Source organism: Manihot esculenta, chromosome 8, assembly GCF_001659605.2.
Source record: "Manihot esculenta cultivar AM560-2 chromosome 8, M.esculenta_v8, whole genome shotgun sequence".
Classification (NCBI taxonomy): Eukaryota; Viridiplantae; Streptophyta; class Magnoliopsida; order Malpighiales; family Euphorbiaceae; genus Manihot; species Manihot esculenta.
Window position 1 is genome coordinate 41,466,166 of NC_035168.2, and position 23,393 is coordinate 41,489,558.

General features: G+C 36.4%; 1 protein-coding gene and 1 long non-coding RNA gene across 8 annotated transcripts; one reads left to right on the top strand and one right to left on the bottom strand.

Annotated features, from left to right (window-relative positions):
• Positions 1-725: 725 nt before the first annotated feature.
• LOC110621219 lies at positions 726-22,591 on the bottom strand. Of its 7 annotated transcripts, XR_006351642.1 has the most exons (6): positions 22,453-22,586; positions 4,979-5,178; positions 4,695-4,836; positions 4,453-4,466; positions 3,607-4,342; positions 2,958-3,523 (listed from the first exon to the last, which is right to left on the bottom strand). It is a non-coding gene; the product is annotated as an uncharacterized LOC110621219 (long non-coding RNA). The 7 variants fall into 7 exon arrangements; XR_006351640.1 differs by adding an exon at positions 726-1,853 and having other exon boundaries at positions 3,340-3,523; positions 3,607-4,836; XR_006351641.1 differs by having other exon boundaries at positions 3,607-4,466.
• LOC110621218 (myosin-12-like) lies at positions 1,864-22,778 on the top strand. The gene is given in 41 exon segments (XM_043958886.1): positions 1,864-2,456; positions 2,565-2,693; positions 3,351-3,494; positions 3,601-3,746; positions 3,825-3,981; positions 4,062-4,120; positions 4,233-4,392; positions 4,474-4,623; positions 4,719-4,855; positions 4,950-5,096; positions 5,321-5,422; positions 5,504-5,561; positions 5,640-5,741; positions 5,824-5,861; positions 6,166-6,292; positions 6,382-6,552; positions 6,638-6,769; positions 6,882-6,988; positions 7,259-7,319; positions 7,404-7,581; positions 7,989-8,194; positions 8,271-8,390; positions 8,524-8,622; positions 8,991-9,206; positions 17,656-17,795; positions 17,876-17,977; positions 19,228-19,336; positions 19,412-19,459; positions 19,564-19,623; positions 19,744-19,914; positions 20,238-20,393; positions 20,469-20,675; positions 20,771-20,920; positions 21,007-21,077; positions 21,172-21,271; positions 21,352-21,408; positions 21,504-21,560; positions 21,853-21,933; positions 22,278-22,363; positions 22,448-22,535; positions 22,537-22,778. Coding segments are annotated over 41 exon segments (4,674 nt in total). The 5' UTR covers positions 1,864-2,453; the 3' UTR covers positions 22,579-22,778.
• The last annotated feature ends 615 nt before the right edge of the window (positions 22,779-23,393 follow it).

The window sequence follows — 23,393 nt, forward strand, 5'->3', positions numbered from 1 at the left end:
TGTAATTTTAGTTTTTCTTGTTTCTTCCTTAATAAGCTGAAAATCGAGATTGGGCACATGTCGGTTTGATTAACAAAACACTCCTCCCACTTCTTCCGCCGAAGTAGCAAATACATGTACTAGGCCTCTTGGAGTCGCTCCTTATGTGGTGTTATTCAAGCTGGAAATGAAGAATACAAACCCTCCCTTAGGGTACAAGAGGATTTAAAATAATTTTTGGGCTTCTTTGATTTTCATTCTTCATGTTTATTCTTAGGTTTGCTTTTATAGATGTTAAAAAGAACTACATAAATAATATATTTAGGATTTGTTTTTTATGTTTAAAATAGTGAAAATGCATTGTAACAAATGAAAATCATAAAAATTAAAAAGTGATTTTCTGATTTCGTTAGCTTTTTTATTCCAAAAATTAAAAAGGATACAGGATAGAAATTAGTTATGTTTTAATAATAAAAAAGGACAAAGATAAATTCATGCAAGCAGATCTCATGAAAAGATAAATTCATGCAAGCAGATCTTATGAAAAGATAAATTCATGCAAGCAGATCTCATGAAATTGAAGAAAAACACAATTGGCGAAAATAAAAATATATTAAAAGATACTAAAAAATTTGAGAAGAATGAAAAATATAGCGCTGTTGTATAAAAAAAAGACTTAAATAATTTATTTAAGAATAAATTAATACTCTGTCTAAAACGAAATAGAGTAAAATAAAATTTTATAAGGCATGATTTTTTATAATTTTTAAACTCTGATAATTTTCTTATGTTTGAAAAGTAATGATTGTTTTTTAAGATATTTGAAGGATTTAAAAAGAAACATTCTCAATCCACCAATCCGGTGGGTTAAAATTGAGAGTTTTCGAAAGACCTTACTTTAAAAACTTACATTTCTTCCTAAACACAGTTTCAAGATTTTTAAATCTTAGAGAAACTTTTCATTACCTTGAAAAATCTCCTCTCAAACAAAAGGTAAAGGGTGTTGAATTCCCGCTTTATCTCCAGAGTTTGAAGTCTAATCCCAGCTTATATTCTTACTGGGGAGACATTGCATGAATTTATTTTCTTGGGCCAATTCTGTATCCATTACTTGGCCCAATTTTATTTGTAAAAAAGCTCTGACAACAGAAGGCACCTCATGAATAACACAGCATACAAAGCAAGCGCAGCAGCGTGGGTTATTTACAAGGGCAACAAGCAGGTTATTCCGAGCTATCTTACAGAACAGCCTTAGCAATCAAGAATAATGATTCAATCAGTTGTAATGAGAGAGAACAGATCAATAAAGAAGAGAAAAAGGAAAAGGAATGCAAGGAAAGATCGGTTGGAAAGCTATGCAGAGCATAATTTCCGGTCTTCAGGGTCCCACAAGAAAGAAGCTCTTTTTTTACTGGCACCGGCATTTGAGAAAGGAAGACTTGAGAATACGAATAAAAAAGCCACAGAAAGGCCCACACGGCCACCTCAAGTTTGGTGGAGGGTGGAAGCAATGCTTAGTATTCATATTAAAGGTGAGTAAAGAGAGGAGACTTGCTTAAAAAATAAGATGCATGGTCTACATCGATCATCTCCATTCTAGTTGTCATCTGCCTTCTTTTAATCTCCACAAATCACCAAATGTCATTCATTATGTTATTGACTGACAACATCATATTACTTTAAAAACCAGGCATTACTGGTAGTCTCTAATTCTATCACTATTCTTCTTCCATAATTCAGTCATCTCGTTGCAAAGGCAAAATAATGTTTCTGGAAAAACTCCAAAATTCTAAGTTGCTCAAAACAAGGGGCAGCCGTGTCCTTAATTGAGGAATGCTTCAAGCGATTGATCCCTCGCAACCATGTTGAGCACCCTACTTCAAGGCCACGTCCAATTAAAAGTTAGGGCAGTGACTACTAAAAATATACGGATCAGCTTTTAAATTACAAGAAGTACCAGTAATAATGCTATTACAGATCAAAACCAAATGAAACAGTTGAGACCATAACATGGTAATGCATTGGGTCCACGAACAACATGGGTGCAATAAGCATAGATCAATGTATATGGTGGATGCGGTCTCTACGTATGGCTTAAGCAATGGACCCACAAAACTGGCCTCATGATGATCAAAATAGTTCTTATGTTGGGGCTTCTCATTGTGCCAAGTCAGCATCCTAGGTGGAACGAGCAAAAAGTTGAAATGAAGTGGGGGAGGGAGGTGAGGGGTGGCTGATGCTTTTTTGCTCTAGCATTACCACCGCCTGTGCATTCCTCTTCTTTTGAATTCCTTTACATCATCCTTTTTCTACTTTCATATACAGCAATCCAACACTCTACAATCCTCAGAACATGCTACCATTCCCTTAAGACATCTCTCTCTCTCTCTCTCTCTCTCTCTCTCTCCAACAACACATCCAGGTTTTTTCAGATCATTCTTAATCTGAATTTTTATGATCATATAGGTTTCAATATGGTAAGGTCCTCAATCATCAGTTTCTGTTTTTTCATTTTCTTATTCTTTTGCCATCTTATATTTCCTAGCACAACATTTAAATGCTTTTCTTTATATTTGATGATTCAGGGAACTCCAGTCAATATCATAGTTGGATCACATGTTTGGGTAGAGGATCCTGAGGATGCATGGATTGATGGTGAAGTAATAGCAATCAAAGGCAGAGATGCCACCATAGTTGCCACAAACGGGAAAACTGTAAATTGTTCAATTCCTATTAATTATTTCTAATCCTCAGTAATTTTCAGTTCTTTTGGACTTAAAATGTTGATATGATATTGATTTGAAACTATCTACAGTATGAAGCTTCTCATCAGGTCCTTTCCAATAATGTAGTGCCGAACCAAACAAGCTTTACCATTCAGAGTCTAAAGAATGATTTTTCTTTCTTTCTTTTGCCTGAATATTCCAACAATATAAATACACTTCTTAGTGACGGTTTGAATAACACATTTAACCATGTAATACTTGAAGTGCGCTATGTAAAATAAGAAAAAGGAAGCAATATTATAAAGTTACCATACAGGTTATTAACTACAATAAGGTAAAAATATGACTCAGAATTTTTTATGATACAATAATGTATGTAATCGTCCAAGAATGTATGCATAGGTAATAAGCCAGCATTCAAACTGCATTCATAAAGGAGCTGCATATCATACCTCGGCCATTTTTATTATTTACTCTTTTCCTGCTTTCATGCCAATAAAAAGCCAAACTTATTAATGGTCATATTTATATTTTCTTGTGATCAAGTTATATTCTTAGATATGGAAGTTGTGTTAAACTAAAAGTCACTGTAGCAATTTAAAAAACTTATAAACTAAACTTTTGCTCCTTTTACCTCAACTCCAGATAGCTGCTGAAATTTTCAGCATATATCCGAAAGACACAGAGGCACCACCAGCAGGAGTTGATGACATGACCAAATTGGCTTACCTCCATGAACCAGGGGTCTTACATAACCTTGCTTGTCGGTTTTCTCTCAATGAGATATATGTGAGTCAAAATTAACCTAACTGACATCACTGTGAAATTGGTTAGCATTGCAAACTAAATGTGTATCAATAAACCACAATACTGATAACCAGTCCTGAATAAGCAGACTTACACTGGGAACATTCTAATTGCCGTTAATCCTTTCCAAAGACTGCCGCATTTGTACGACATTCACATGATGGAGCAGTACAAAGGAGCAGCTTTTGGGGAGCTGAGTCCACACCTTTTTGCTGTGGCAGACACTTGTTACAGGTATAATATAGAAGCACAAAACACACTACACAAAATCATGTTATAATATACATCTAACATAATAAATTTATGTATCAGAGCAATGATGAACGAACAGGAAAGCCAGTCCATTTTGGTAAGTGGGGAGAGTGGAGCTGGTAAAACAGAGACAACAAAGATGCTTATGAGATACCTTGCATTCATGGGGGGCAGATCAGGCACAGAAGGAAGAACTGTAGAACAACAAGTTTTGGAGGTAAGTTAGAAGAATGACACAATATTGACTATTAGAAGATTCCACTAATGGCATGCATAACTATATTTCCACTTCCCCAGTCAAATCCAGTCCTGGAAGCATTTGGGAATGCTAAAACTGTGAAAAATAACAATTCCAGGTGAAATTTTGATGGCCTTTTTAACTCTATACTCCTTTTTTTCCCCAAAATATAGAATTTCCTGTTCCTATATTAGTTGAACTTACAACTAAAAATTGGATGATTCAACCAGTCGTTTTGGAAAGTTTGTTGAGATACAGTTTGATAAGCAAGGGAAGATATCTGGAGCTGCAGTTCGCACTTATCTTCTTGAAAGGTCACGTGTTTGCCAAGTTTCTGACCCTGAGAGAAATTACCATTGTTTTTACATGCTTTGTGCAGCACCCCCAGAGGTGATTCTATATATTTTTTCTTCTACTCCAACCAAGTTAAATAAGTCATGGGAAAGCTACCTGACTGATGTTTCCTATCAGGATGTAAAAAAATTCAAGTTAGGGGATCCAAGAGAATTCCACTATTTGAACCAATCCAATTGTTATCAAGTAGCAAATGTAGATGATGCCAGAGAGTATTTGGAGACCAGAAATGCAATGGATATTGTAGGGATCAGCCAGGATGAACAGGTTTTGATAATTTACAACCCTAGAGGAACAAATTATTGATTTGAAGTTTCCTGTAGGCATAATGCAGATACCTGAAGTTCATTTCTCTTCTGTAGGATGCGATATTCCGTGTAGTTGCTGCGATCCTCCATCTTGGAAATATTGACTTCATCAAAGGAAAAGAAACAGATTCTTCCAAACTCAAAGATGATAAAGCACGCTACCATCTTCTAACTGCAGCAGAGCTACTAAGGTTAGAATTTGATCTATTTCATCAAAATAAGAAATTATTTGCTAATTAGTAATTGCTACAGATGTCTGCTTGTGTTTTAAAAACATGATTTTAGGTGCAATGAGAATGCACTGGAAGACTCACTTTGCAAGCGTGTCATAGTGACTCCTGACGGAAACATTACAAAACCTCTGGACCCAGATTTAGCTGTCTTGAGTCGTGATGCCTTAGCTAAGACTGTGTACTCTAGGCTGTTTGATTGGTAAGAAAGTCAATATCACTCCATAACTATCAACTATATGTCGATGGTAAGCCAGTAATATAAGTAAAGAATGTGAAGTTCTCTGCAACATAAGAGTACAGCTCAGTTAACTTTTGAGCAGAGCAGACGTTGGCAACATGATTTCTGTCAAACAGCAATCACAAGATTCAGTTTGAGTTATATTTTTGAAAACAATTTGATCTCATTAAAATTTACTATTGCAGGATTGTGGATAAGATCAATAATTCAATAGGTCAAGATCCCAATGCAACAAGTATAATTGGGGTCCTTGATATTTATGGCTTTGAAAGCTTCAAGATTAACAGGTGCTGGTGGAAAATAAGCTTTTATAATAAAAAGAAATCTTAAAGTTTTAACAGGAAAATCTAATATACTGTATTTGGTAGTTTTGAGCAGCTATGCATCAACCTAACAAATGAGAAGTTGCAACAACATTTTAACCAGGTGGAGATAGAATTCCTAAGAATAATTTCAATACATGCATACCTTTGTTATTCTGCACTCATGGATCTTTATCCACAGCACGTATTTAAGATGGAGCAAGAAGAGTATACAAGAGAGGAAATAAATTGGAGCTACGTTGAATTTGTAGATAACCAGGATGTTTTGGATCTTATTGAGAAGGTACTGGTTATTAGAAGATAGTTTTTATATTAAGCTAATACATCATGCTCGTGACATCTTAATTTTATGTCCTTGCCTGCAGAAACCTGGGGGTATAATAGCCCTTCTTGATGAGGCCTGGTATGAATTTCCTACTTGCAACATCATACATCACCTAATTTTGTGAGAGAGAGCGACAATAATCTAGCTATGAAATGGTTAACCTTCTAAAAAATTGTTCACCTTGGCATATCAGGGTTTCTAATAACACATCCAATAAAATCTCTAGTCGCCAAAGTTTTCATTGGAGAAGAAAAAGGGCCTGAATCTTGCACCATCTCCAGTAGAGATTAAAAACAGTAGAACATAAAAACAGAAATGAAAAGTAATAATGCTTCATTCCTGCAATCATCTGGATATAAGCACAAGGTTATTTTTGATGCAGCATGTTTCCAAAGTCAACTCATGAGACATTTGCACAGAAGATGTACCAGACATACAAAGGACACAGACGCTTCAGCAAGCCAAAACTTGCTCGAACTGACTTCACAATCAATCACTATGCAGGAGATGTAAGCTATAGTTTTAATTTTATCCTTGACCATCCAGCTAGACAATCTACAAATTGCTGGTTTCTTTCTGCTGTGCCATTTGTAAACAGGTTACATACCAAGCTGATCAATTTCTTGATAAAAATAAAGATTATATCGTAGCAGAGCATCAAGCCTTGTTAAATGCATCTAAGTGCCCTTTTGTTGCTAATCTTTTCCCTCCATTACCGGAAGAGACATCCAAGCAATCCAAATTCTCTTCCATCGGTACCCGAATCAAGGTAAGCTTTATCCGTGTTTCTGCACCAGTTTACATAATATATTACTGAGACATTGGCTCACCCCTGGCTCAAATCTAACATCTAGCAACAATTACAAGCTTTAATGGAGACATTGAACACAACAGAGCCACATTATATCAGATGTGTAAAGCCAAATACACTTTTGAGGCCTGGAATCTTTGAGAACTTCAACGTATTAAACCAATTAAGATGTGGGGTAAGATCAAATTTTCTTGTACCTTGTTTAGGATATAGCTTTTCAATTTCTGTTATAGGTGAAACAACGATTTTCAGACTACTAATGTAGATGATGATTATATATATGACAGGGAGTGCTAGAGGCTATTAGGATAAGTTGTGCTGGGTATCCGACAAAAAGAACGTTTGATGAGTTCCTTGATCGTTTTGGAATGCTTACTCCTGATGTTCTAGAAGGGTATATTTTACTAACACCTGATTTTTCTTGACCCTTTCTCTTCATCATATACTATCATTTCATTGGATGGCATGAAAATAGATGCCTTGAAATCAAGGGCCAGACTACGAGCATTACTTATTTAGCTACATGCACCATTTTGATATAAATGTATCTTTTTTGTAACTTCTGATAAATGTAATTGTACAGCTCCTACATCACTTTCCAATAGCAAAAGCACAATTTTGACAGCATATTTTGCAACAATAATGTTCACTATCCCTTGAGCAGGTCTGATGAAAAATCAGCATGCATTGCCATCTTGGAAAGAATGGGTTTAAAGGGTTACCAGGTACTTTTATCATGGGAAAATTAAAAGGTATAACATCTGAAAATTACTTATATATTTTGGTAACTCCTTAAATGCTTGATTCAGATGGGGAAAACAAAGGTGTTCCTCAGAGCTGGACAGATGGCCGAGTTAGATGCACAAAGAAGTGAGGTGTTGGCTAGTTCTGCCAGACGAATCCAGAGACAAATTCGGACATATCTAACCAGAAAAGTGTTTATTGCTATGCGGAGGGCCTCAATCCACATGCAAAAACTCTGGAGAGGTTACCCAATCTTTCCTGAAATAAATTCTGTTGCTCCATGACAAAAATTCACAGAGACTACCTAACCCATACAAAATAAACAGAAGGTTGGGCAGTTAAGCTTTTGCATATCATTTTCAGGCGACAAGAACCTACTACAGATGAGTATGCAAGAGAATAGAATAAAATCATAATGATGGTGTGCCCATGTATTTACAGAACCCATCAACTCTAAAAAATGCTTTCCTTTGTTTCAGGATTCTGTACAAAATAATTGCTTTTCAAACTATTATTAGTATTCTTTGGGCTGGGATGAAGTTGGTTTGTGCCATTTTCACTTCTACAGACAATGCCCATTTCCATGGTCATATTTGTGAAACCTAGCAACAAAAGGACTGACCGTTACATTTGTCTTGTCCCTTAAACAGCACAACTTGCCCGTAAGCTATATGAACACATGAGAGAAGAAGCAGCCTCTATCCGTATACAAAAAAATGTTCGTGCTCATACAGCAAGAAGACTTTACATAAATTTACAGACATCAGCAATGTTTATTCAAACTGGATTACGTGCAATGGCAGCTCGAAATGAATATAGATACAGAAGAAGAACAAAGGCTGCAATTATTATTCAGGTAATAGAACTCTCCGGCTGAGCCCTGCTGAACCTAACAGATGAAAAATTTTACTTATATCTGTCGAATATAACAGACACAATGGAGAAGGTTCCAAGCTCTTTCTGCTTATAAACAGCAAAAGAAAGCAACTCTCACACTTCAATGTCTCTGGAGAGCAAGGGTAGCAAGAAAGGAGCTCAGAAAGCTAAGGATGGTGAGTATCACTTCACAAAAAGCAATTTTCTTGCACTTCCTGTTCCTTGGAAATCTAGTTATTGAACTATTCACTTGAGCTAGAATTATATTTTACTATGTGTACATTAAAATTCACAAATTTAATGGTGCAGGCTGCAAGAGAAACAGGGGCACTTAAAGAAGCTAAGGACAAACTAGAGAAGCGCGTTGAAGAGTTAACATGGCGACTGGAATTTGAAAGGCATTTGAGGGTATACTGCACATCGTGTCTTTCAAAGAATTTAAAAGTCAAATGTGCAGAAACACAATAAGCATTTAGTCAATCTGAATGTTGTTTGACTTAGACTTGAAAACAATTATCAGTTATGCTCAGAACAATTCAGCTGGACATGCAAACATGTTCAGTGCCCATCCTTGTGCATCCTAATCCTTATATGTGCTGCTGCCGTATGGTTATCTTATCTAGAATGCTTGCAGAGAAGTCTAAGAATTAAGTTTTCTAAGTTTACATTAATTGGATGAAAGAATCCAAGTCAGCAAGAAACTGACAGAAAAAATGTCAGTTCCTAAACCCAATTAAGATGTCCACTTAAGCCAATCAGAATAAATTTTGTTGTAGATTGATCTCGAAGAAGCTAAAGGGCAAGAAATTGCAAAGTTACAAAATGCACTTCAAGAAAAGCAAGGAGAGGTGGATGAAGCCTATGCTGCAATTATCCGGGAGAAAGAAGCAGCGAAGTTGGCTATAGAACAAGCCCCACCAGTCATCAAAGAAGTTCCAGTTGTGGACAACATCAAAATAGAGTCACTAAGGAATCAAAATGAGGAACTGGAGGTAACACCTGACACGTTTAGCATCATAACATTAATACCATTTTATATCAATGCACTTTGTTGAATCATATTGCTTTTTTGACAGATGTGTATTCACAACACTTGATGCCTGTCATGATTACCAGAGAATTAAATTATGTAGTGACATTTGATGGATCCCAATAGTCTAGCAATATGATTCCTGATTTGTTTTTTAAGTGTTGGAATATATGTTTTTGGTACGTTTTAATTGTTTGGCTGTTAGTCAAATTTTCTGCACCATATTGCCTTGCATTTTGACACAAATGTATTCACAACACTTGATGCATGATTACCAAAAATTAAACTATGCACCAAAATAATTTGAAGAATTTTGGGAAAAAATTTTGAGTATTCTTGTATTTCACTCTTAATCTTTACAATTGGTCTACATGACTATTTATACACAGAGAATCATATCTAAACAGGAAGCAAATAATCAAATAATAATTACAGAGATAATTAAGGATCCTAATCAGATCAAATCAAATCAAATCTCTAGAATCAGCTAGGATTAGTAAATAAGTCAACACTCCCCCTCAAGTTGGTGCAAAGATGTCACACATGCCCAACTTGCAAATCAGATTATGGTAGATCTTCTTGTTAAGCCCTTTAGTAAACACATCCGCAAGTTGCCCCATAGAAGTCACATGAACTAGGCTCAAGACACCGTCTGTTAATTTTTCTTTAATGAAGTGCCGATCAATTTCAATGTGCTTGGTTCGGTCATGTTGGACTGGATTTTGTGCTATACTTATAGCAGCTTTATTGTCACAATACAAGTTTATCTTGTCTGTCTCGGACAATCTCAACTCTTCCAATAACTTCTGCAACCATAAGAGTTCACATACTCCTTGGGCCATTGCTCTGTATTCTGCTTCCGCACTTGACCGAGCAACAACACTTTGTTTTTTGCTCCTCCAGGTGACAAGGTTCCCCCCACAATTGTGCAGTAGCCAGAGGTGGATCTCCTGTCATCGAGAGATCCTGCCCAATCTGCATCTGTAAAAGTTTCAATTCGGAGGTGACCATGTTTGGAGTAAAGAAGCCCTTTCCCTGGCGCAGACTTTAGGTATCTCAAGATGCGAAGTACAACTTGCATATGAGTCTCGCGAGGGTCATGCATGAATTGGCTGACTAAGCTAACAGCATAGGCTATATCCGGTCGAGTGTGTGAGAGATAAATCAACCTTCCTACCAATCTCTGATATCTTCCAATATCCACGGACTCACCCGTTCCTGCTTTCAGCTTGTGATTACTTTCAATGGGAGATTCTGCTGGCTTACACCCCATCATACCAGTTTCTTTCAATAGATCCAGAATGTACTTTCTTTGGGAGATGAAAATTCCTTTTTCTGATCTAGCCACCTCGATACCTAGAAAATATTGCAGTTTTCCCAGATCTTTGATTTCAAATTCCTGGGCCAATAACCTCTTTAGTTGAGCCATTTCCTCTTTGTCATCACATGTCACCACTATATCATCAACATACACAATAAGAAGGGTGATCTTACCCTTATTATGTTTGATAAACAGAGTGTGAACAGTATTGCTTTGTTGGTAACCAAAGAACATCATGGCTCTGCTAAACCTGTCAAACCAAGCTCTGAGAGATTGTTTTAGCCCATATAAAGCCTTTTTTAACCTGCACATCTTTCCTTGTGTCTTCTCATCAGCGAACCCAGGAGGAATTTCCATGAACACTTCTTCCTCTAAATCTCCATGGAGGAAAGCATTCTTCACATCAAACTGTTGCAAGTCCCATTCCAAGTTGGTTGCGCAAGATAACAAAACTCTGATTGAGTTCATTTTTGCAACTGGGGCAAATGTCTCTTGGTAATCCACTCCATAGGTTTGGGTGAATCCTTTAGCAACCAATCTGGCCTTAAACCGTTCAATTGTGCCATCAGCTTTGTGTTTCACTGTGAACACCCATTTACAACCAACGAGTTTCTTCTCAGGTGGGAGAGTGACAAGCTCCCAAGTCTCATTTTTAGCCAATACTTTCATCTCTTCAATCATTGCTTTCTTCCATTTAGGATCTGCAAGAACTTTTTTCCAATCCTGTGGAATAGACACAAAGGAAATAGACAAGGCAAAGGCTCTATAGGAAGGAGATAAAGATTCATAAGAAACAAAGTTAGAAATAGGGTGTTTAGTGCAAGATCTGACCCCTTTTCTTTGTGCAATAGGTTTATCTAAGTCATTGAAACATTCAAGAGTTGTGGGTAACTCACCAGAAGAAAGAGTTGTGGGTAACTCATCAGAAGAAGATTCATGACTGGGTAACTCACCAGGAGAAGATTCTTGACTCTGAGTAGACTACATAATGGCTTCTTCTGCCTTGTCTCTCCTTGAATACCTTCTCAAATCTGACTTGTCCAAACGACCAGTTCTCTCTCCCTGATTGGACATCTCCCCCTGTCGACTAGAACTCAAACTTTCTAGTTGAACCATATCATTCAGAATCACAGAATTCAAGATCACCTATTTTTGCTCATTATTCTCTCCTTGAAGAGGTGAGTGGGTGGTACTGAAGTAGGGTTCAGTTTCTCGGAAGGTAACATCCATACTAACGAAGTATTTCCTAGAGGGAGGATGATAACACTTGTATCCCTTCTGTATTGGAGAATACCCAACAAACACACATTTAAGGGCCTGGGATCCAGTTTTCCTGCCGTCCTAGTATGGACAAAGCAAACACACCCAAATACTTTTGGTGGAACAACGTATAAATTCTTCCCTTGTAGACCCGCCAAAGGACTTATAAAGTCAAGGGTCTTGAGAGGCATTCTATTGATAAGATAAGCAGATGCAAGAATTGCATCTCCCCAATATGCTTTGGGTAGATTCATGGTGAACATAAGAGATCGAGCTACCTCCAGTAGATGCCTATTTTTCCTCTCAGCAACACCATTTTGAGCACTAGTATAAGGACAACTAGTCTGGTGTATTATCCCATTACTCTCCAAATAAGCAAAAAAGCTACTATCCATGTATTCTCTTCCATTGTCAGTTCTCAAAATTTTCACCTTAGTATCAAATTGAGTACAAACCATCTTATGAAAGGATTGAAAACAAGAAAAGACATCACTTTTAGCTTTAATCAAATAGACCCAAGTCATTCGAGTGCAACAATCAATAAAGGTGACAAACCATCGATTACCAGACAAGGAGACAGTTTCAGTAGGCCCCCAAACATCAGAATGAATAGTCGCAAAAGGAATTTGACTTTTATTATGACTCAAAGGATAGAATATTCTAGTGTGTTTAGCATACTCACAAGCATCACAAAATAGAGAATCAAACTGAGTTCTAGCAAACAAATTAGGATAAAGTTTTTCTAAGGCAGAGAATGATGGATGCCCTAACCGTCTGTGCCACTGTATTATTTCCTGATTGACATCCTTATTTTCTCCAAAACAGGCTTGAGATATCGAAGAACTTGGATCACCCTCCAACATATATAAGCCATCATGCAGTCTACCATTGCCAATCCTCTTTCCTGTGTGAAGATCCTGAATAACACAATGATCAGGAAAGAATTCAATTTTATAATTAAGGGCATTGGTGATAGCACTAACAGATAAAAGGTTGACAGAAAAGTGGGGAACATAGAGGACAGATGATAATTTAATATTGGATGTGCAAATAACATAACCTGTTCCAGATATGGGAGTAAAAGAGCCATCAGCAATTTTGACACTATCTTTGGTTAGGGAAGGAAAATAATTGAGAAAACCTTTAGAAGAACCTGTCATGTGTCTATTCGCACCAGAATCGATAATCCATGGAATATTATGAAGAGATGAAGCATTACCTGACTTTACAAAGTCAGATGTGGCACTAAAGAATGAGTAATCAGAGTTAGGAATCGAGACTCTTTTACCTTCTGCTATCGACACCCTTTTACCTTCTGTCATTGACACCGTTTTACCTTCTGCCATGGTAAAGGTTTATAAACTGTGACAGAATAGGAGGTATCCAAGGTTATACACACAAGAGACCCCAATCGATTCACCAAAAAGACCGGTTAGTAGCACGGGAAGGCCAGAAAGATGATCGGAATCGTCGCTGGAGTGATCGGAGCAGCAAAGCAGTGACAGACGATGGGTCACGCGCCGGGAAGCGACGGGTCACGCGCAGGGAAGGGGTGGCGCGTGAGCCTCACGAGCAGGCTTTTCCGGCGTCGGAGCTGGTCGATCGGCCGGCGGCAGTCCAGCGGTTTTCCTGGTGCCGGCGGTGAGAGAATGAGAGGCTCCTAAATGGGTTAGTACCAAAAAGGTAGATCTAGGGTTTTGAAACCCTAAAGAGGAAAGAATTGGATTTGGACCCAAAAAAATCAGGAAAAGGCTCTGATACCATGAAGAATTTTGGGGAAAAATTTTGAGTATTCTTGTATTTCACTCTTAATCTTTACAATTGGTCTACATGACTATTTATACACAGAGAATCATATCTAAACAGAAAGCAAATAATCAAATAATAATTACAGAGATAATTAAGGATCCTAATCAGATCAAATCAAATCTCTAGAATCAGCTAGGATTAGTAAATAAGTCAACATAATTGATGGATCCAAATAGATCAGAGACTTGATTCCTGATTTGTTTTTGAAGAATTTTGGGAGGAACTTTTTATTTTGTTCCAATTGAATTGATCTTTATAAGGTTTGATTATTTATACATAAAAAATCAACCTAAATCAAGAATATTTACAATAAGAATAAAATATCTTAAATCAAGTCTAATTAGGATCCAAAAGATTTGAATCCTCCTAATTAGGAACCTTCTATGTTGGTCAACACTCCCCTCAAGTTGGCGCATAGATATCACACATGCCCAACTTGCAAACCAAAATATGATAGGTCTTGTTGCTGAGCCCTTTGATAAACATATCAGCTAGCTGTTGATTGGAAGTCACATGATCTAATCTCAAGACACCATTTATTAACTTCTCTTTAATGAATTGTCGATCAATCTCTATATGCTTTGTTCGGTCATGTTGAACCGGATTGTGAGCTATACTGATGGCAGTTTTGTTGTCACAGTATAAGAGGAGTTTATCCCTATCTAATAGTTTGAATTCCTCCAACAATCTCCGTAACTGTAGGAGTTCACAAACACCTTGCGCCATTGCTCTATATTCCACCTTAGCACTTGGTCGAGCAACAACACTTTGCTTTTTGCTTCTCCAAATGACAAGGTTTCCTCCCACAAGTGTACAGTACCCACTAGTCGACCTTTTATCATCAAGTGATCCAGCCCAATCTGTATTTGTGAATGAATGTATGCGAAGATGACCGTGTTTAGAGAATATGAGACATTTTCCAGGAGCAGACTTTACAGCTTGCATGTGAGACTCACGAGGATCATGCATAAAATGATTGACTAAGTTGACTACATATGCTATGTCTGGTTGAGTATGCGAAAGATAAATCAATCTGCCTACCAAACTCTAATATCTGTCCATATCCACTGATCCACCAATCCGTGCTCATAGCTTGTGATTGCTCTCAATGGGAGTTTTTGCTGGTTTGCAACCTAACATACCAGTTTCTTCTAAAAGATCCAGAATGTATTTTCTCTAGGAAATAAAGATTTCCTTCTTTGACCTGGAAATCTCGATTCCCAGGAAATATTGTAGTTTTCCTAAATTTTTAATTTCAAACTCCTGAGCCAAAAGTATTTTCAGTCGAGCCATCTTTTCAGTGTCATCCCCTGTCGTTACTATGTCATTAACATAGACTATAAGAAGAGTAATTTTACCCTTGTGATTTCTGATAAATAGGGTATAGTCAGCATTGCTTTGTTGATAGCCAAAGGAAATTATAGCTCTACGGAATCGATCAAACCAAGCTCTGGGTGACTGCTTCAACTCATACAAAGCCTTCTTTAGCCTGCACACTTTTTCTTGTATTTTTCATCAGCAAATTCAGGAGGGATTTCCATATACACTTCCTCCTCCAAGACTTCGTGGAGGAATGTATTTTTCACATCAAATTGTTGTAGATCCCAATCAAGGTTGATAGCGCAAGATAGCAATATTCTGATTGAGTTCATTTTGGCAACATGAGCAAATATCTCCTGGTAATCCACTCCATAGGTTTGAGTGTATCCCTTGGCCATTAGTTTAGTCTTGAATCTTTCAATTGATCCATTTGTTTTGTGTTTCACAGTGAACACCCATTTGCAGCCAACAAGTTGCGGGAGAGTGACAAGCTCCCAGGTCTCATTTTTTGCCGGTGCTTTCATCTCTTTAATCATTGCTCCCTTCCAATTAGGATCTGCAAGAGCCTCCTTCCAATCTTGTGGAATAGACACAGAGGAAATAGATAAGGCAAAGGCTCTATAGGATGGAGACAAAGAATCATAAAAGAGAAAGTTAGAAATAGAGTGTTTTGTGCAAGATCTAACTCTTTTTCTTTGAGCAATTGGTTTATTTAGATCATCAAAGGGCTCAAGGTTTAGGGAAGACTCACCAGATGGAGAAGAGGAAGATTCATGACACTGAGTAGGCTGCACAATGGCTTTTTCTGCTTCTATTTTGTCTCTTCTTGAGTATCTCCTTAAATCTGATTTATCCAAATGCCCAATTTGATCACCAATAGTCTCCTGATCACCAATAGTTTCCCCCTGTATAGTAGTCTCCTCCATAGTAAAATGTTCTAGAGTTATAGGATTATGAATCATCTCTTCTCTCTCATTGTCCTCCCCTGAAGAGGTGATGGGGTAGCACTGAAGTAAGGTTCAGTCTCTCTAAATGTAACATCCATACTGACAAAGTATTTTCTAGATGGAGGGTGGTAACACTTGTAACCCTTTTGTGTGGGAGAGTACCCAATAAACACACATTTAATAGCCCTCGGATCGAACTTCCCACCTGTTCTAGTATGAACAAAACACGTGCATCCTAATACTTTTGGTGGAACAATATAAGCATTTTCCCTTGTAGTACCTCTAAAAATCTTTTAAAGGCAAGAATTTTTTAAGGCATTCTATTAATGAGATAAGCTGCGGCTAAGACTGCATCTCCCCAATAGGTTTTTGGAAGGTTCATGGTGAAAATGAGAGATCGGACTACTTCCAACAGGTGTCTATTTTTTCTTTCAACAACACAGTTTTGGGCACTAGTGTAAGGACAACTAGTTTGATGCAATATTCCATTAGACTCCAAATAAGCAGAAAAAGGGCCATCCATGTACTATGTACTATTATCAGTTCTTAAACTTTTATCTTAGTATCAAATTGAGTACAAATCATCTTGTGAAAAGATTTAAAGCAAGAAATCACATCACTCTTTGCCTTTATCAAATAAACCTAAGTCATGCGATTGCAACAATCAATAAAAGTAACAAACCAACGATTACCAGATAGTGAGACCGTTTGAATAGGTCCCCAAACATCAAAATAGATGGTCACAAAAGAGGTCGTACTTCTATTGTTACTGGAGCAATAAGAGGTTCTTATATGTTTAGCATACTCACAAGCATCATAAACTAAAAAATCACATTGAGCCTTGAAAAATATATCAGGATAAAGTTTCTCTAAAATAAAAAAAGATGCGTGAGCCTCATGCGCTTGGCTTTCTGGTGTCGGAACTGGACGGCTAGCCGGCGATGGTCTTGCGACCCTGCTGGTGGCGACGATGAGATAAAAAAAAAGCTTAGAGAAAAAATGAATTTAAACCCTAAAATCAGCAAAAAAGCTCTGATACTATAAAGAATTTTAGGAGTAACTTTTTATTCTATTCCAATTGAATTGAACTTTATAAGGTTTGAGTATTTATACATAAATAATCAATCTAAATTAGAAATATTTACAATAAGAATAAAATCCCTTAAATCAAGTCTAATTAGAATCCCAAAGATTTGAATCTTCCTGATTAGGAACCTTCTATGCTGGACAACAATTTTTCAAGTATAGTAAATTTGTAGTACATATTTTGGTACGTTTTTGTCATTTGGCTGTTGGTTGTTTTCTAAAATGCCTCACTGATCAGCTATTATAGATGCCAAGTTTAATGTGGCCTCCGTGCCATCTAAGAAGTAGAATTCATTACTTCACATAGAACCAGCACCATTTATAAGCATTTCCATAAGATCAACAACACAACCAACTATCACTATTTCAACCCAGCTGACCATTCAAAACCATCATTGCTATTAAAATGAACCCAATGCAGTTTATTGTTATTCAAAGGCAATGCTCTATCACAATACAAAGCAAAAACAATTGATTCAAAACTTAGCTCAAAATCAGCAAATGCAAATTCTGAAAAGGGGAATGATTCACAGCATTCAAATATTAAAGAACATAAATCCATTCAAAGGGAAGGCACCCAAGCAGAATAAGACATACAAACACATGGGCACATTCGCAGAAGAGAATTGTTTTATTTGACAAATGGTTTGATGTGTTGAAAATATTAGGATAAGCTAAGAGAGATGAAGATGAAAATGGAGGAGTTTGAGGACAAGTGTAGTAAACTAAAAAATGAGAGCAACGCAAGACTAAGAGACGCAGAAGAAGCACAGCTGAAAACGATGAAACTCCAAGAGACCATCGAAAGGTAATTATTTATAGAATTTGTTATGAAACACTTCAATTATTGTCCAAGGTGGTCAAATAACTGTATTTTATTGTTTTCAGATTAGAATTGAATTTGTCCAATCTTGAATCTGAGAATCAGGTACTACGGCAGCAAGCTCTGGTTGCATCAGCAAATAATGGTCTCTCTGAAGAACTAGATATGTAAGAATTGGGTCCATGATGGAAATTTTTATCGTAATTCTTTTTTTTTTCTTCACTTTTCATTCTTATAGGCATATGGAAATGATGTTTCGTCCCTCTTTAGATTAATTTTCGAGAATGAGGAACAAGGAAAAGCTCATAATGATATCTGACGAACAATTTCCTGCTTCTAGAGCCAGAAAAATATTTCAACAGACACACTTACACATTATGTACACATGGAGTGCTCTAGAAACATCAGAAAATAAGCTCGATTATTGCACAAAACTATAATGAAAAAATTGGAATACAAAATATACGGTGGTTTGGAAAAGAAATAGGGGCAGAAAATGGTTATTACTTAGGAGGAGATTAAGCTAAGATGGTAGTCGAGTCTCTCCATGCAAACAACAGAGAAAAGAATATTAAGAAAAGCATCACCCCTAATTATTCTGAATAAGAGTTTAAGACACTCAACTTAAAGTCCCCACCTTGACCCATAGATTAAAGAACCTAGCACTAAAACTACAGGTACAGGGGCAATTCTATCCATCCAAATATTTGACACAATAATAAAAAAAGCACAACTTCAAAATAATTTGACATCCTTAATATCACCTAACATGCTTTATCTTAGACCAAAAAATATTGACGTCCTTTATATCAATAACAGCAGAGTTCAAAGTATCCCCATGCCCAATTCTCCAAAAAAACAAAAAAAATAGACCATCCCAAACTTCCCGAGCCCTTGCATATTGTAAGAGCATGTGAAGATGATACTCAATGTACTTATAACACGACATACTTATCAAAAGATAAAGCCTTAGGTAGGCCTCTGTAGATGAAAGAAGTCATTATTGTCACTCAAGAATCATTGACCAAACCTTGAAAGGCATCTTAGCTTAATCTTCTCCAAAGTTATAACCATTGTTTGCACTTGTTCCATCGAGATACTATTTTTGGTTGCTTTATAATATTGAAAAAGCTTTGTCAAGCTCATCTGGACGAGTTCCCAATTTTTACCAATTGTTCTTCATTTGTACACAATGAAAGATTGAACAAAGAACTTAAAAAGTTTGTTGTGTTCTCTCATACCAAACGTGTAGTAAAGTCTGTTGTGTTCTTTAATTTTGAGATACTAGCGTTGAAATGTTAAAGAACAAAGTATTAGTCACACGCCACAACTGACCTGGCATATCTAATGCAAATGCATAAGAACACATTTGGAAAACATGCAATCATACATTCTTGTATCCTTGACTTGTTTCCAGCCTCAAGCATAAGATAAAAGATCTGGAGTCAGAGAATGAACTACTCTGCAAACGACCAGCTGTTCTGGTGCAGAAAGCAACACCTGAAAGGGTTTCATCTCAAGTCAATGTATGCTACTATGCACAGCTGTATTCCTTGAGTAGTTATGTCATAATTTAGTATTAACCCTCCATGTGAATGCAGAATGTTGTCAACGGGCACAAAATAGAGGAAGGGCCTCAAATGACAAAAGTAGAGCCACCCTCCTTCAGTACACATTTTCATAAACTTACAGCAATAAGTAGACACTAGTCATGTATTATTCCAAGATCTAACAATGGGAATTTTATTTCCAGGAGCCAGAACCTCTTGTCTCCCTTTTAACTAAACAAAGATCCCTAACAGATAGGCAACAGGTAAACATCATCTGAAAGATGAACTCTCACACATGCCAATTAAATAAATTAAAACAGTATTTAGTGAATCATTTGTGCAGTCACTCAAAGTACAATCTATCATTGTCTGCCCTGTCACAGGAAAACCATGATGTACTCATCAAATGTCTTGTGGAAGACAAACAGTTTGATAAGAGCAGACCTGTTGCTGCCTGTGTTGTATACAAATCACTTCTTCAATGGAGATCCTTTGAAGCAGAGAAGACAAATATATTTGATAGAATCATTCAGACAATCAAATCCTGTGTAGAGGTGCTCCTTCAACATAACAATATTAACCTTGGGTTAAGTCTATTAGTGCAACTAGTTCAATCATAAAATAGCTCCTCAATAAGCTCCATATGCTCAGTTAATAAAGCAAGTTGAATTTAAGCTTGGGATTATAATATTGACTTGAGGCTCACTTTGAGCTTGAGCCAATTAAAAGATATGTAGGACTAAGCCTAAACGTGTGGAAGTCTTGGCTGGGCTTGGCTCAGTCCATTACACTCCTAACTAGAGTTGAATGCATTTTATATATTGTTATATGATAGCCTCAAAGTTGTGATACTGATCTCCTGAATATGTTTTTGAAGAGTGAAGATAACACCAGTAACCTAACATATTGGCTCTCAACAACTTCTACTCTTTTGTTTCTTCTCCAAAGTACACTTAAGGCAAGCAACATGCAGAATGCATCATCACAGCGGAATCGAACCTCCCCAACAACCTTATTTGGAAGAATGGTACAAGTAAGTTCTATCTATGAAATTGTTGTTGCATCTAGTTCCATGTACAAAATTACAATCTGAAAATTTGTGTTATAGGGATTCCAACCACCTTCAATGGGTATAGGAGTGTCAAGTGGGTACAGTGGAATGGTGGGAAAATCCAGTGAGCAGTTAAAAGTGGAAGCCAAGTATCCAGCACTGCTATTTAAGCAACATCTAACTGCATGTGTTGAGAAAATATATGGGCTGATCCGTGATAGTGTCAAGAAGGAGATAAGTTTGTTATTGAATTTGTGCATCCAGGTAGAATAAGCACAAATTCATATGACAAAAATGTTATGAAAAAATAAAAAAAGGGATTTTGCAGTCACTTTATTTTTTCTTGATCACCATGACAGGCACCGAGATCAATGAGAGCTAGATCAATAAGAGGGTCATCTAAAAACATTCATTCAAATATTGTTGCAAGACAGCAAGCATCAAACATACATTGGCAAAGCATTGTTAATAAGCTAGACAATACCTTGAGTATAATGTCAGAGAATAATGTAAGCATAAAAATATCAGCTTTTCATTTTTTTGTGTCAACGATAATATTTCGCAATGCCTTTCAACTAACTTTTGGCAATTTCAGGTCTCTCCTGTGTTCACAAGGAAAATTTTCAGTCAGGTTTTCTCATTCATAAACGTACAGCTCTTTAACAGGTAAGAAGAGCATCAATTCCAATTCATCATTAAGCATAATAACTAAATCAACTTTCTCATAGGAGTCTCCATATCCAAATTATTGTCCTAGCAGCTTATTGCTTCGGCGTGAGTTCTGCTCGTTTAGCAATGGAGAATATCTGAAGGCAGGTTTGCAGGAATTGGAACAGTGGTGCCAGAAAGTATCAAATCAGGTAAGCTAAAAAATGCGACTAACATATGCAAAGGACAAAGCAATGGCAAGCAAAAAAGTTATTTATTCAATATTTCACAGTTTGCAGGATCATCATTGGATGAACTCCAACACATAAGGCAAGCTGTGGGGTTTCTGGTACATTTTCTTAAACCTAGATTAGCAAACCAAATGATTGTTTTGAGTTTAGGATTCATGATGTTAGTAACAGATTATATGGTTAATCTGCACAGGTGTTGCATCAAAAAGCTCAAAAATCTGCTGACGAGATCACAAATGAATTATGCCCGGTAAATGATCCAGTATATGGTTTGGAAAAGAGCACCTTAACTCACTGTTCGATGTAAAGGTTGCAAAATAAAAATAAAATTGACATAAGGGAAGTTAAAAATTAAAACAATGATTATTGAATAAAGAAAAGAGGACAAACAAGAAAATAGTTATTGAATAAAGAAAGGCGGACAAACCGGAAAATACATGAACTTAGCTTAGTTGAGTCAGCTATCTGATCTCTTAAAATCTAGAGGACGGGTTGATAAACTCCTGGCACTGACTAACATCTCTGTTTTATTTGTTGCTTAGATGTTGAGCATTCCGCAAATATATCGCATTGGGACAATGTTCTGGGATGATAAATACGGAACACAGGGATTATCTCCAGATGTAAGTGATAGTGGCATAGTGCACAGTTTTCCCTATTTCAATAGTTCTACACTAGTCCCAGTCCCACAACCTCTAAAAACGGAGGAATAATTAGAAGTGAAGAAAAGGGCAAACTGAAAAAGAGCACCTAAAATATCATCTCTATCTTTTCACTTCTAAGTTGAAACATACTAATGTGTGCACAAAAATCATACTCGTACTTACCCTTTTCTTCTGCACTGAAAAATAATTTATAATTTGATAGTAGGTGGAAAAGGATAGAGTTTTCCAAATTACATGTCAGTTCGATGGGAAGATAAACAGTTTTTAATATTAAATTTCTTATATCATGCCTGGAACAACAGGTGATTGGCAAGATGAGAACGCTAATGGCAGAAGATTCTATAAACATGCCCAATAACTATTCTTTCTTGCTCGATGTTGATTCAAGGTAACAATTACAGTCAACAAAACTTAATAAAAAAATATCTTCCAATTGTAAAAATTCGTAGTTGAAGCATTTCAAAATTTTCAGCATACCTTTTTCAATGGAAGAGATATTCCGATCATTCGATGGAATAAGCCTATCTGATGTGGACCCGCCACAGCTACTTCGTCAAAGAAGATGACTTCAATTTTCTATTGCAAACTATGGATACTCTTTAATTGTCACTCAAAACAGGTGGTGATTTCTTTACTACAGAGATAAGATATGATTATGCGAGCGTTCAAAAATGTGATTCTTTGTTTCAATCTCAATCTTTTCGTGGATCTGGAAATTGAAATTTTACCATTTTTATTTGTATAATATGACAATATATAATTTGTCTTTCAAATTACAGAATTCAAATGGTGTTTTCACTGTCAGAGAATTTGAAAAACAGACCTAGTATTCATTGCTTAACAAATTTCACTTCAAAAGCTAAGCTTTACTTGGTGATAAAGTGTGATACCTCAAATTAACAAGCTGTTACAAAAAGAAGGATTTTGTATTGTTCTCATTGAGTGAGTGTATAAATAGAGGGATTAAAAAAAGAAGGATTTTGTATGAACAGTGTTAATAAACATTCACACGGACGATAAAATTCATATGCAATATTAATTTTAAGTAATTTGAAATTTTATTTAGTTGATGCAGTATGAAAATTTAATTAAGAGACTAATTAATAGATTCTGTAAAATTTCATTGTATTAAAAAATTAATTAGTTTTTTTTTTTTTTTTATCACTGGATACCAAATTCTAATTTATTAAAATGAGTCCATTTAAAATACTTTTTCTCACTGTCTATCATACTTACTTTTAAGGCGATTATAGAATGACTAAGCAACTCTTTCTAAGTAAAGCAGCTAAGAATAAAAACCTTGAGTGAAGTAACACAAAATCCACGAAGTAGACTCAAAGAAAAGAAAAAAAAAAGCATAATTTTAGCAGCATAACTATAAAAGTCCAAAAATATGCTCCGTAAAAGAAAAAAGAAGA